The 15,930-nt window shown below is 46.3% G+C and overlaps 1 protein-coding gene across 8 annotated transcripts in view; it reads right to left on the bottom strand.

The window, feature by feature from the left end:
- The window catches only part of LOC118792934 (rap guanine nucleotide exchange factor 2-like), a 91,506-nt gene that overhangs the window by 18,971 nt on the left and 56,605 nt on the right, over positions 1-15,930 (bottom strand). For 6 of the 8 annotated variants that reach the window (XM_036550798.1, XM_036550799.1, XM_036550797.1 and 3 more), the window contains 2 exons: positions 5,136-5,267; positions 1,437-1,614 (listed from right to left, as the gene is read on the bottom strand). In XM_036550798.1, the coding sequence (XP_036406691.1) occupies positions 1,437-1,614; positions 5,136-5,267 (310 nt within the window). Of the gene's footprint in view, positions 1-1,436; positions 1,615-5,135; positions 5,268-13,444; positions 13,704-15,930 lie in introns of those variants that run through there. The other 2 variants (XM_036550803.1, XM_036550804.1) reach the window with 1 other exon arrangement.

Genomic DNA, 15,930 nt, shown 5'->3' on the forward strand with positions numbered 1-15,930 from the left:
ATTTTTGCAAAGTACAGGAAAAACAAAACTGGGGCGTTGCTTTCAGGGTGACCCTAATAGTTAAAGCAAAAAATGTCCATTTTTTTTTAAATCTAGCAGACACCCGTATCCATAGCAACTAACCAAAAGTGCATTCAATTGGGTTAGGCATGCAATATAAGTACCAAATTGTTAGGGCCATATCTGTAACACAGCACCATTGGCGGTGTCATTGCCCCAATAAATGCTGTCATGAGGCATATCACCAAATGCTATCACCATTTTCAGCCACAAAGCTCCGTCGCCTCTGTTGATTATCAAGCCTATCAAGCAGCATGTGCTCACACTGCAAACAGGTTTTTGTTTCTACTGCTTATACCCTATACACAAGCTTTTACTGCAAAATTATAACAAACATACTTATTTTATCTAAGTGCATTCGTTTCCTGGGTATGTCCCTGTGATCTGCAGTGTTTATCTGAGCTGGCGGGTCGTGTCCTCATAGTGTCCTTGGGTGCCCCCACTCCTCACATGGGGTCTGGATCCGCGACCCGTCCCGGTGCCCACACTTGGCTCTCACGCCACAGCGGGTTGCCCACGCGGGCAGCGGGGGGCACCCTGACCCCAGCCTGGCACGGCAGCGGCGTCCGGGAATGAGGCAGCGCAGAGGACTGCAAATTTAATGCCGCTGCTCGGGAGGTGACCTAGAAAAGCTCGGGCAGCGCGGCGGGGCTCGCCGGGGACCCGTCTGCTCTGAATGCTGCATCATCCTCAGCAGAGCTGCATCAGAGAGGCCTCTCCGCCCACGCCCTTAACCCCGCAGCCGTACGGCACGTGTGCCGTCCTGCGCGCTTACTGCGGGTTCTACCTTAGGGCGCAACTGTGCCCCTACTTGAGATTTGAACCTGAAACCTCACACGCCCCTTTCCTCGTGTCAGTATGTCAGACTGTGCCTCTGATATTTGTAAACCTCATGTTATGTCAACTCCGCCACCGGCGTCCAAACGTGGCACAGTTCCAAATACAATAAACTGAGTAACACCCACAATGCACCGTCTATGCATTAGCTTATATGACTGCATCCCGCTGCTGTATACGGCTTAAAATAAGCTATGGTCATTCGAGATGAGTGAGTGCTGTAAAAAGTTATTGACACATAGAAAAACACATTCAGATTCACATTCAGATTTGATGTAGGGGAAAGGAATCCCACATGTGTCTACCAGCTACGAGCTATAAGCTTGCACGTCTCAAGCAAAAATCAGACAAGTTACGTGAGGAAAAACACAAAAAGAGTGGAGAAAACAACAGCAAAATCATTGCCATGGAAAGCCTTGTGAAATGACGCGGGTCAGAGAGTGAGTGACAGACACATACTGGTTCGAACATGCACTTTCACCGCGATCCCTTGTTCTGTTCGTTCTTTCTTTCAGACCCGCTCGGCGCTGCCCACTCACCGATGTCATCGTCCGTCCGGTCCACGGGGTCCTTCTCCAGGCAGTCCCGCACGATGTCCCGGCTCATCAGCGGGTCGGAGGCCCGCTCGATATCCTCCTCATCATCGTCCTCCTCCGAGTCCACCGCCGTCTCCGGCAGCCCGCTCAGGTCCATGTCACCGGGCTCGCTCTCCGTGGCCTGAGGGACAGGGGAGCCACAGATCTGGGATCAGCGCCGGGTGAGTCACCCAGGCTGTGACCCAACACTCCAGCCTCACAACCAACTGATCAGCGCTCAGTGAATCATAGAGGCTGCTTCCAAATCACTCGTTCGCAACCCACTGATCTCTGATCAGCAGTCTATGAGTCACAGAGATTGCTTCCAAAACAGTTCCTCGCCACCCACCGATTTCTGATCTGCGCTCAGTGAGTCATTCAGGTTGCTCTCAAAACACTCCCTGGCCCCCCGCTGATCTCTGATCAGCACTGAGTAAGTCAGACAGGCTGCTGCCAAAGAACTCCCTCATTCGCTACTGATCTCTGATCAGCACTCAGAGAGTCAACAGTCTCATCCCACTTCAAGCACGCAGAGAACAAAACATGGCACCATTTTAAAGAAAAGGGCCTTTTCCGTTTGTCCTCAAAAGTCTTTAGTCGCAAATCACGTCAGTTAAACTCACACAGACCCAGAAGACATGGATGGCAACATACCATTACAACAGACTCCAGATCAATGATCGAAGATCATAACACCATCGCTGCTGCTAAACGCAATCTATGTGCAACTGCTTCTGAGTCTTAAACTAGGACAACCGCAAATCTAGACAAAAGACCCGCTCCTCCCAAAACACATGAAAAAAACATAACTGTGCCGTGTCAAGCGCTGCATGAACAAGCATTACAAAAACGAACACAAATCCACACAGATCCCGGGCAGAATCCGTCAGCTGGAGGGAAGCACAGAGCCACGGCGGCGGGTTAAACCAAAAGGACCGAATGGCGGGGGTGAACGCTGAGGGCACTTGGTCTGCCCCTGGCTCCCCCGCTGCCAGAGCACTGCGAGGAGAGCCCTCTCAAGCAGGGACCTCGCACCGACACCCCACAGGAATCACCTCTGATCGATTAGCGCCACTCCCCTGCTGGGACTGTCGGTCACACCGCTCCATATTACTCGCAGATGCAGTGCCACCCAGCTGGTGGGGGCAGGGCGGCGGGCATCTCGGGACGGCGGGCGCGGCTCTACCCCCTCGCTGCCAGACAGATGGCACGCAGCCCCCGCCGCGACAGGTCGAGGGAGGCGTCCAACGGGAGGCGGGCCCACACCATCAACACCTCACCAAAAAAAAAAAAAAAAAAGACTTAACACCTAGCTTTGCTCGGGGCGACCCGCGAATTCTGTCTGTCGCCCGTGGGATTTTTTAGCGCAGGTAACCCCCCCTCCTCTCTCCCCACTCTGCCTGCCGAGTTCTCGGCCCCGCACCGAGCGCAGGCATCCCAGTTTCGCACGGGCGCCTCTCGCCCTCACAGAGCCGAACCGAAGAACGAGTATAAAAGGAGACGCGCCGGCGATGACGCCTCGGCTTAAAATAAACCCCCGGCGCCGCCTGGAGGGAGCGTCGCTGCCCCCCGCTCCTGACAAAGCGCGGCCGAAAAACCAAAGCCCGCCCGCACGGTCTTCCATTCCCCCGTCCCGCTCTCGCTCTGCTCCTACCTGTGTCCTGACGGTTGCGACCGCTCGCTGTGAGCAGGCTGCGTCCTGCGTGTCCGGCTCGTTCTGCCTGCAGGCGCCCCGTCCCACGCTCCCTCTTTCATCCACCCGGCCGGCGCCTCGCATTTAATTTTTAACCGGGAGCCCCCCGACTCTCACAGAATGCGCCTTGTCTCTCTTTAAATGACAAGCGTGCGAGTCATAAATGTTTCAGAGCTCCGTCTGAGGGGTGACTCTGTCTCCACGTCTCAAAGGTGAATAGGGAAGTGTGTGTGCGTGTGGAGGGGGGGGGGGGTCCACTAGGATTTCAATCACAGTGAATATTAAAAGGAAAGGTATGAATATTAGGAGAGGAAATGAGCACGGAGTGAGAGGAGGATCTGCAAACGGTGTCAAAATACATTAATTCCTCAAACCCACAGTGTTTCACTCCCCATCTTTCCAAACACCCCTAAACACAGGGCTTCAAGCTAACAGGGCTTTGGATAATCCTCTTGTTAACTGCACGTAGGGCTCATAACTTAATCTGGTCTCTGCTATGTGAAGACCTAAACTACCACCTTACCTTAAAATTTCTCTCTCTTCTTTTTTACATCACCACTGAATTTTAAAAAAATGGCTTAAAATGGTGCATAGGATTCCCATTACATCATCAGCTCAAACGGCTAAAAATGTTTTCTCATTAATACTTAACGTCTTAAAATAGCAGCGATAACCAGCGCAAACGTAAAAAAAAAAAGAAAATCCTGGTCCCTTTTTATCCCCTGCCATAAAGGGGGTTATCTGTGAGTGCACGTCACCTGTCACAATGAGTGAGGGGGGGGGGGGATTAATATTTCAGCATGGCTATTCTAGGATCGATGCTTTATGTCTTCGGAAGAACCAATTTCATGATTTATTCAGGAAGAAAGCAGTCTGCCACCCCGCCATCTTTACCAGTCACAGAGAGAATGCAGTCAATTACTCTCAATGGAGCAGTTTGGAACAGGCCCAAGAGCCCCAGGCTATAGTCATACCTAAGATGCAAGAGGTATGTTCACATGCTACCCTTTACTAAACAGTGACATATTTAACATATTTAAAGGTCAATCTGTGTTATTAAACTACTGATCTCTATTTTTGAATATTACTAGAATTTCACAAGCAGATACATCTAATATATCACAGAGCATACCTTAAACCTTACTGGAGCATGTCAAAAGGTGACATGACAATGCCCAGAGAAAGCACTCCACTGGGATGTGAAAGGCATACACTTTTGAATGAAGGCTTGGCATGGCCAACCAAACACTTTCCCTGGATGTTATTATCTGACAGAATCACCTTGCGTGCTTTTAGCCTGGGCTGGCAGGTCCAGATCTAACGTTTACATCCGTACAGATGCATTAATGAGCTGTTAGCAGATGGTGCTGTAACCGCGAACAAGCGCTAGACATAGTAATGACCTTTAAGACAACACAGGAGCGCAGCTCAAAGCCAATGGGGTCACACCATGTCAGAAGGGGGCGGGGTCTGATGTGCCAGCAAGTCCTTTTTCAAAATTCAGACGAATAATTACACACTGTCATACAGAAAACTATGTACTGTGCTGACTTCAGGTTATGCATTTTCAATGGTATCCTTTTAGCAATATTTCTATTGAATTAGCTGACTATTTATACAGTAGCTTTTTCATTAGGTACAAGTTAAATTCTGTTTCTGATTCACTCTGAGTATTCCTGACATAATACCATCAAGTATTTGTGTTGACTTCCTACAGCTGAATGTAACTCGGTTGGAAGGTTATCACCAAAGCACTTAGATTTGACAGGTTTTTGGCACTGTTAAGCTGTAAATTATCCATCCCCCTCACTACTGAATGAGGGTATTGAAGGCCATAGTACGCACATCTCGTTCACTGAATTACCAGCTGAAAGTGATAACACCCTTATGAGTGCCAGCAGCCTTAGAGACGTCGGCCCTGGTACGAAGGTGTCGTGTGCCAGGTGAGGCGTCCGCCCCCCGCCCCTCACCTGATAAATATCCGACAGGCTGCTGCTCCCAGAGTCGCTGGTGATGCTACATCCTGAGTGGCTGGAGGACACGTGGGTCACCTGCGGGTGCAGGCCGTCGCTGAGGTGCAGCTTGCTGAAATCCGCGGGAAGCTGCGGGGGGGGACAGAAAGGCGCCCGGAGGCAGAGCGGTCAGATCCAACGCGCTCCGCCGATTACAGATCGTAGGCGCGTCTGTTAAGCATTCAAAATCAGTACGATGTCAATGCACAGTACAGTCACACACGGTTTGGATCTCCAAGCGAACGACAGCAAACAGTCGACATGACAACGAATATGAGAATTTTGCTACTGTGCACAGTAAGCAGTCTCTCGGCACAAGAAGGGGGGCCTTTCTTTCATGTGCATTCATGTATGAATATACATTTTGTGTCTAATCAAATAATAGATTGGCCATCTTACTGAGTTACTCAAAATAAAATAAAATAAATATTATATATATAAAGCCATCAATGAAGCCTTCAGCATTTCAAATGAATGAATCAGCCTCTAGCTACTTGATAATAACCACACTTCTGTTGCGAGTAAGAGGGCATTAATTAAATATGTTCTTCTCTGGGGGTGAAGTGAAGTAAAATAGTTTAGTTAAATAGAGGCATCACATTCCATATCATAACATTTCCCACTCTGCCTCCATAAAAGGAATGAATTCAGCAGCATTTTTTACATCCTTGGCAAGGAGACCAATACAACAGAAGACAAGTCAGTTTTGGTTTGGGAAATTTACCATTCCACTCTTCCTCACAGTGGGTGTTTTTTTTTGCCTTAGTTTGCATGCATTTGACAGCTTTGCTTGAGTCTCTCAGCAGGTGTGGGGAGCCGAGATAGCCTGAATGTGTCGTGTGAAGGCACCTCAGCCTAGTCCGTTGGCACAGAAAGCTTTGAGGCCTTGCACCTGCTTTCCTACAGGCAGCCACTGGGGGCTCAGCGGAGCAAGGGATGCTGGGAGTGCCGAGCATGCCGTGAGACAAGCAGGGAATTAAGGAGGATCTGCCTCCAGTCAACATTCCCTTATTACTGCGAATTTATTTGAAATTGGCTTTTTTGCACAAGGTCTTCTAAGACACCCATGAATACAATGGTATTGGACAAAATGGACAATGTACAAGTGGACAAAATACAAATGGAGCCTACCTATCCATTGCAAGTACAGTGAAGAGAGTGGCTGTTCACAACTGCAACAATTACAACAAATGCACTGCAAACTGCCTGCAAATACACTATGTCAACAAACCAATACAAACTGTCACTGGTAAAATTACTGACAACTACTGATTTGGGCGTCTAGCTTCAGCCTCAGTTCAACTGTCCAGTTTATAGCTGGACAGAGTTGAGTGAAGCAGGCACAGTCTAAGGAGGTCACAGGACCAAAAACTGCATTCAGACCAAAGACCAACAGATCAACTTCCGCTACTTGCCACAGCAAAACTAGCACTGGAGGTGCGGAATACTTATCCGGGGGATCGTGTATGATGCACTAGCACAAACAATATATGTTACCGTTTGTGCTAGCGCCAAAGACAATATACTTTGATGTGTCTGTGCTTTTCACAGTGCATAGCATATGACCTATAAACACTCAATGGTCAATTCTGCACCATGGAAAGGATTCTGAAATACAGGCAAACACTAATCTAGCCCTGAGCTATAGAAGCGCATAACTGAACCTTGCTGTACAATTAGACTGGGTTAAAATGGAAACAAAGCTGTACAAATTCCCCAGAGGATGGCATCATTGCACCCACTGACGTAAAACATCCTAACCAGGCCTCCTGAGACGAGAAAGCAGCCCATAAGTGCCTCTTACATGAAGGGAAGACTGGACTGACTGATAAAAGTAGACGATTTTATACAAGCATCAACAAGCTCTAATAAGACACTACTGGATGCCAACAACAGCATGAATATTTCATTTTTTTAGCTAAAAGAATTGACCCATAATTCTAAGCACTGGATGCGACGGATCATGAATATGTAACTGGAATATTTACACCCAAAGGCAAATGTGGTTATGACAAGACAATTAACACAGACGCCAAAAAAAAAAAAAAAAAAAAAAAGCCTACAGAGAAAAACACGTTCCACTTGAACTGTGATATTCAAATGATAGAATATGATCACATAATGGTATCACAATACTGGGAATACAGAATGAAGAAACCGGATACTCGGATCAGTGTCTGCTCACGGCAGCGACGACAGTCATGATAATAAGAAAGCGCACCATGACGGCAAATTTAATTTGCGAGTTTGCTGGTTTTTTTTTTTTTTCCCCCCAATTTCATTATCCAAATTGCGCGGCTGATCAATAACGTGGATAACAATGTCTACTGAAACATGACCACGGCAGACAGCTTTAGTTAAAAACATTACAATGGTGAGGCTGTCTTTCGCAGTAGGAAAATATTAGGCTTCTAATGCACACCGACAGCAGTTGCTACTTCCCTGTGGGCGTCACTGTCCACTTAATTCAAATTCATTTTGGCCTAAGTGGATTTCACGGTCCGCGGAACCGGGAGGTATGATTGCAGGCCAACGCCGGGCGACGGAAAACAAAGGGAGATGCCGGCGATTACACGTTGTTTGGGAGGCCTCCTCTTCCAGGGCTGGTGGAAGTCATTTGCATGTGCATATATTCGCGGGTAATTAACAATCTACAGTGAGTCCTCTCGCAGTGCCACCATGTTCTGCATGTGGAAGATCTCATTAACAGGGGCAGGTGTTGAGAGAGCACACGATCAGCACAATTTTCACACTAATAATTACTTTATTAGGGGCATTTTTCCATGTGATTGCAGATAGTGCATTACCATTCCAGCAGGAAACTTAGTGTTATCATATATAGGTGTGCTTGTGCATACATACATACACGCAATATAAATGCACACATACACAAATGCTCACACCTTGACACTCTCACTTGTGACGTGCGAATGTTATTCATACAGCAATGTAAAGCTTCGCTGAGAGTGACATTTGTCACAATAGATGCCAGTGAGAGGGAGTGCGAATGTATTCATATTCTCCAAACGTGATTTCAAAGGAGCGATCTGAATTATTCAGCCCAAAACACTCCTTGGGGTGCGGGATTCTGTTTCGTGCTTCCAGCATTGTAGTCGGCGAGGTCGTTATTTTCAGACGATAAAACCGGCGAGGTTAGGGATGTGCAATTTAAATATTCCGAATAATAATGAGTCTCCAGTTAAGCTCCCCCTATTACATTAAACATATTTCTGTTGGAACACCCTGTGGTAATGTGGAAATATGTGACATCCATTTTGCTAGTTAAAATTACTGAATTTAATAAGCACACAGTTTATTAAGCAGTGCAACAAAATATGGGAAATCCTTTTTTACTAACTTTCATTTTGACTCTACTCATAATACTAAATTATCAAACATTATTCCTTTAACATGACGCAGGTATCTCTTGATCTGAAGAAATACACAAGTTTGGCATCCACTGTGCTCCTCTAAAAACACACAATCTACATCCCTGTCTAGGGTCATCCTCTATCCGCCAACAGCAGGTCCGATTCAGAGTCAGCTTCCATTTCCAGCTCAGGAAGGCTGGCACTATCCCCACGAGTCCACCCCAGAACTGTCTCTGATCCTCCCAGAGTGTTGCCGGTGGCCTTTAACTCACGAAAGCAACCATTACATTCAGAAACTCACTCTGATATGCAATGCCTCCATTCCCTTTAAATAGTTCCTTTGAACAGCGGTTATTTAATAATGTCAGTGAGCGGTGACTGTTTTGAAGAATTGTTAAGTCATTAAGGAAAAAAGAAATAAGGAAATACTTCACTGCTGAACAGAATGTCTAGGGCTAATCTTCAGAGGAATGGATTGTGAGTGATCTCAGTTCACATTCTCATCCATTCTCATTCACAGACTTCTGAAACCAGACACAAAGACCCTGAGCTGAATTCTGATGCTAAGAGCACACCAGGGCTACTTTCTATAACACCGTAAACATGTTGTTCACGTCCGCTAGAGGAGATTACACTGCTAAAGAAGTCTGGGAAAGCAATTATCAATATGACTGGATACATCATCTCTCCGTATTCAGGCCATAAAGATATAATGCGTCTTTTTGAAAATGTAAAGTCACTGCTTCGAAATCACTCGCAATTACTTGCAGAATATCAAAACTTAAAGACATTCAGAGTGCCTAAATCAATCAAATTTGTCTAATTATGAAGTGACACGAGGTGCTTCACTGAATGCGTGAATATCCTCACAACAAGCTTCAGCTATGAGCTTGATGGAGTAGTCTCATGTCAGCATAAAATATACCACTGAAAAGCCTTAGAGCGCTCACCATTTACATTATTTACCATTTACTCAGATTCCAGTTTGTAATGAAGTCACGAAGGCGCAAGCAGAAGATGAAAGGCATTCAAAAGCATCACTGGATGTGCATGGAAAAGAATCAATCCATATAAACTGTATGTGACAAAGACGTTACACGTGTAATAAAGACCACTGCATAAATGTCAACAGCGATTTCCTGTCTCACTTCCTCGGCCACCCCGGGCACCTCCCCCTCCACACCTCAGTGCTATCTGCTCGCTCCCCGCTCTATAATAGGGGCTGGGGATTCTCCTTTCACTTCTATTTAGGTCAGCCATCAGTCAGTCAAAGCCAGGCCCCCGCCGGCCCAGGGGAGTTCGCTCAAATGGACATTTTTCCGCCCCTGCCGGTGCGCCTTCCCTTCTGGAAGCCTCATTAGCTCTTTGGAGGAAAGCGAAATAAGGCCGGTATTGCTCGGCAGCTACTCAGCCGAACACACCAATGGAGAAACCGTAATCAACTCCGATCCCCCTGTCAAAACAATTTCACCCCTCTCACGCAGAGAGGAGGAGACAATCGGTTAGAGAGTAAGTAAGCTGCATACAAAAAAAAACCAAAAAAACACTCAGTTTGTATCATGCAATAATTCTGTTATTCAATAACGCACTTGAAATACCTACCGCGGCGTTTGTGTGCGTGAAGCCGAATATGTGAAAATGATTTCCAGCCTGAGATCGCCATTCTGAAACGATGCCCAAAACACAGATGTGCTGCATTTCATCAATCAGTCAAACCCCTGACACAGAACCCAGTCTGTGTCAACCAAAGTGACCAGCAAGGTAGTGTCACAAAGGGACACAAAAGCCAGAGGGGTGACTACATCTTGTAATTGCACGTGATTATTCTAACCCCTCAGTGAAATCTGATTTAGAGTAATGTTGTTTTGCAGTTAATTAAGAACATGCCAGTTCATTATAAAGCAGTGTCACTTTTATGAATCATTGTTAGACACTATAATACAAAGTAATGTGGCTAAAATAGATCATTTTTATCCTGTGTGTTTCTTAGTATGCTGTAGCTATATTCATTTTAAAGTACAACTGTTAGGCAGTTTATGTATGATAAAGCAGCTATTGTATGCTTTTATTTCAGCACTGTTGTCAAACGTATGGCTCATTTACTGTGTTACTGGCTCTACTGTACCTCAACGTGCTGCTCCAGTGGATATGCATTTAAAGCATCTCGTTGTCTGCAAAAGAGCATTTGCAACACAAAGAAACAAACTGTATGGGTAAATAAATAACGTGCTTGCACCTGACACACAACAATGCATTTTACACAAGCGGACTACCCAGCAGCCTTTGCAGCAGAATCGCTAAAGCACCCACGCACAATTCAGATGCTAAGTCGTTTGGAACTTGCTTTTTCAAGTTGCCAGCACAAATAGTATCAGGAGAAAGAAAACCTACTTTCAGCATTAAGGCTGAAATGCAACAAATATTCACCCTTCAATGAAATGGGGAGTAGAGCCTTGGGTCATCCTCAGGCTTTAGAGAGTGTGTCCCGTGAGGAGGAACATAAACAGATAAGCCAACAAGAGCTCAGCTGTGCCACGCGCTCCTCTCGTCAGATCAAAACACTACATACAACTGCTACAAAAGCAAGCACAGCAACCAAACAAATACCTATATAAAGAATTAATGCCATATATTTGATATTTGGGGGAAGAGCCTGCAAAACTAATTACATTTAGCATACAAGTGGCGTTTAACCTGATCAATATCCATATGTATGCTAGCTGCAATCAATCACTATCACACTGTAGACCTAGTGACCTATATTGCAGCGCAGGAAACCGCAATCAGAACGTTAGCCGGGCGCAATCCTCTCCCCTGCCGACAGAGAAAACAGATGGTTCCCGCACAGCTCGTCAGACGCAGTACGTTTATAATGGCAGGAACCTGCGGAAATTACGGGAGACTGGGTGGGAAGGCGCTTCGCCAGGGCCGGCGGGTGCATCTCGTCGCCGCCCGGAGCGTCGCGGGGCTTTCCCCTCCCCGGACCGTGACGGGATTGAGGGATTAGACGCCCCCGCGCTCCTGGCAGCGCCTCTGTTAAACCAGGCCGATACTACAGGAGGCTTACCCCTGCTGACTGCCACCGCGACACATTACGCTGCAATGCAATAATAATGAGAAAAACACGGGCAGCCCTCCCACCCTCCCGTCTCTGCCCGGGTCATGTGAGCGCCGCACACGGGCAAGCTAGACACGACATAACCACCCCAGAGGGTGACCTCCATTCTGCGGTGACACGCAGGGCCACCTGAGGTCCGGCCGTCGCCTCCTCCACATGGTTACACTTCGTCCACGTTCTGCAATGCACGTCGACAGTGATAAACCTGAGATAACTGGGAGGCACTGACACCATTAATCTCAAGAAGAATCTAATGCCACCACATAGGAAAAGAGAAAGGGATGCATGTGGAAATTTCCCTGACACTGGCAGGGTAGAGAGCACTTACACCAGGCTCCTTGTGGGGTAGTGGGACAGTGCATCTCATGTACTGGTATCAACTCACAAAGATAATGAGCATCTGTCATATAAACACACACACACACACACACACACACACACACACGTACACACACATACACACATATACACACACACACATGCGTACATACATACATACATATACACACACACACACACACACACACACACACACACACATACACACACACACACATATAAACACATATACACACACATGCGTACATACATACACACACACACACACACACACACACACACACACATACACACATACACACACACACATATAAACACATATACACACACATGCGTACATACATACACACACACACACACACACACACACACATATACACACACATGCATACATACATACATACACACACACACACACACATACACACACACACATATAAACACACATACACACACATGCGTACATACATACACACACACACACACACACACACACACACACACACACACACACACACACACAATCATCTGCATCCCCATCTCAGTATTCCTCCACATTAGTAAGTCTGTGCTTTCTGTGTAGGTGTCTAACATATGCGAATCCCAGCACAAATCCCCACTGAACTAACCCTGTAGTGCAGTGATGCTTTTCCTATTTTCCCAACAAATCCTCAGGTCAGAGAGTGCAATGGCTCAAAATCCTCCTTCCAACTGCAGATAAAAGGCAAACTCTTCAGCTGATGTTCAGAGGACAAAGTCCTCAGAGCACATGTGAAGGCATCCTTTCTGTAGAACTACATGACACACTGTGCCTGTCCAAATTTCCTCTCTCTTCTGGATATCCTACACTCCTAAAATATTGCTGATGGGGGAAAAACAAAACATTGCTGGTGTAAAAAACATGCTTAATCTGAAGTGATCATTTCCATATAAAGCTTCAAGTATGGCATCATTAAAAGCAGAAGTTTGACATTCGGTCACGCTTTAAAAATGCCAATATTCTACCTCTACCTCTTTTTTTTTAATCATTTTTGAATGCATTCAAAAAACCGAACATGAAGAAGCCACTCAGGTGGAATATCAGATGTGAAATCTCGTTTTCAGACCTTAAACTGCCGGCATGTAAAATCGGTTACCCTGCACTAAAGATGAGAACAAAGTCTGAAACACTGAAAAAAATAAACACACCAACTTGTGTACTTGTGTACAGTGTACAGTTACTGCATGACTGCCTCTCTCTCATGCAAGCACACGCACACACACACACACCTCTAGCTACAAATCAGTTCATAATTACATTCACTGACACTCATCTCACCGTCAGACATCATTAATTAATCTCTGTATGTTTCTGAGAATAAAAACCTCCAACCAGTATGTAGCTCACAATATTTATCCATATTAGACAAACGGTTTGTTGATATAGTGCAAATACTCACAAGATTTTTATCTTGCTGACCCATGACTCCATGGTTGGCAGCGGTCGCTAACGGTTTCATACTGAAAAAATGTACGTCGGGCTTAATTTTAACATCCTGCTTTCCTATTTTCCGTCTCGCTCCGTCAGCCCCTTCGTTGCAGCTGTCACTTAAGTCCAGTCCTCAAACGGAAAGAGTCGCCGCTCAGCATCAAACGTCAGATCGAAAGCAAAGCATCAGTCTCCAACGGCAGACGCCCACCTACTGCACGTTTTAATATAAAAATGCAACCGAATAAAATACGGGCAAAGATGCAAAGTGTGTTGTCTTTTACACTGACACTGAGCAACGAAGTATCGGACCAATCACAGAGGAAAGGTGGGTGAAATAATCAATTGCCGGGAAAAAAAAAATGGTAAAATGGCTGACGGCACACACACACACACACACAGATACAGACATACACACACACTCCCCCGCCCCCATACGCACAGGCGCGCGCGCGCACGCTTCCACTCACTCTCGCTCTCTCTCTCTCTCTCTCTCTCTCTCTCTCTCTCACACACACACACACACACACACACACACACACACACACGCACGCAGACTCATAATGCAGTATTTAAATTAATCTGGATCCAGCAGGGCCGTGCCCCCCTCCCCCCTCCCCCGCCACTCCTCAACAGTCTGCCAGACATTGTGAACACTCCCATTTCATTTGTGACCAAAGGAAGGGACAGCCCGGGATTGCGGAACCTCCTCCCTCGGCGACGCTGAAAGGACAGTCGCGCTACCACACTGTTCCTCTCCGCACCCCAAATGCCTCGAAGATGACTGCCACCTCACTGAAGGACGTCTGCCTTCTTGATAATTTGTAACCGCTCGCTTTGAACAAGGAGGTTAATACGTCTTGCTGTAAATGAACGTTCACAAATAGCAGCGGGCATCTCCGCTAATACTCGCAATAACGAGATATCTAACGTATGTGTTCGTCAGCTATGATCGGCATAACAAGCTCCGCGACAGTAACATCCATAGCGCTTACTCATAAAGATAACGGCAGCAAGCAGTTGGCATAGCAACGAACGAGAAAAGCCATTTCCTAGGTGGCGAGAGGTAGGGTAACTTCCCCTTCAAACGAGGAAGGGTGGGATGGGGGAGGGAAAATGGAAACGAGAAAAGAGCGAGAGAGAGAGAATACCAGCAAAAGAAACGCTAACATCGCAGAGATACCTGCTGTCCCCTCAGGGTAAACACACCATGGCCGCTTCCCGGAACAGGTGAGATATCGGGTTCGTCACCTGCATCGGCAACAGAGGACCACACTGCGATGATGTAACTGCACACCGATTCGCCCCCACCCCCGCCTCGCTCTCTCTCTGTATCTCTCTCTCTCTCCGTGCTGTAAAAATATTCCGCTGGAGTGGTGTTATGATGCTCGCCTACCCAGGCCCTCCAAGCCTTTAGCGATGAAAAGCAGCGAATGGAGAGATGGCATCCTCTGATAAAGTAAGAGGAGCCCGCTGGCATCAGAGCTGCTGCTAGCTTATCAATCCCCCCCTGGGAGCGCCCATCGATCACCGGCGTCTGTGTGATAGAGCGACGGAGGTGACGAATTCATCTGGCGGCACCCCAGCGAACAGACACTTACTTTATCACGCTGTGTGAATAGACAGCATATGGCAAAACAGTGGAGCGAGGTTTCTGATCATTGGAAACACAAAACCCCTGATATCAAGCCATCTCAGCGACTGACACCGCTCTGCGGGAATTGTACCGTTTTAAAAACACAGAACCGCTGTCCTCACCGTGCAGCTACTGTGAATCACGTATAAACAAAACGTTATATATATATATAAAACTGGTCAAAGAATGAAGTGTCCTGTGTCCATGCACTTATTTAAAAGCAGAAATTAACTCCATGATGCATGAAAGCATCAGTGTATGGTCGGACAATTCGCACGTCGACTCCCATTCTAACACCGACTATCACCAAAAATGCGTTGATATATAAAACCTAACATTAAAGGCGCTTTAAAATTATATATAAAATTCAAATATTAGCACATATTGGCATATATTCACGGTTGTCATCTTCGTGTTGTGTATATTTTTCATGATCTATTTGAAAATATATTTTGCAGTATATTACATATAGTACATATTATGCATAAAATTGCATTCATGAAAAAGGCGATTACTACGGCTATATATTTTTCCATGCATTGAAAAATACTTTCCTTCTATCTTGAGTAGCGCTTTCTTAGTTTAGCGGGGGGGAGGGGGGGGGGGTATTTTCTGTATTTATATTACCGGTCGCGGGAGACCAGCAGCCACGCGGGTTTCTGATTACATTTAATGGTACAATCTGCTGCTGTCCACGGGGACCTCAACACACTATGACATCATCCCAGTCAAGGAGTCCTATTTAACCGATCGTATAAACAAGCGCAAGCGTGGCTGACTCGATCATTAAACACCGAGCATCAATTATCAGGGACAAAAGC

The sequence above is a fragment of the Megalops cyprinoides genome, chromosome 18 (genome assembly GCF_013368585.1).
Source record: "Megalops cyprinoides isolate fMegCyp1 chromosome 18, fMegCyp1.pri, whole genome shotgun sequence".
Classification (NCBI taxonomy): Eukaryota; Metazoa; Chordata; class Actinopteri; order Elopiformes; family Megalopidae; genus Megalops; species Megalops cyprinoides.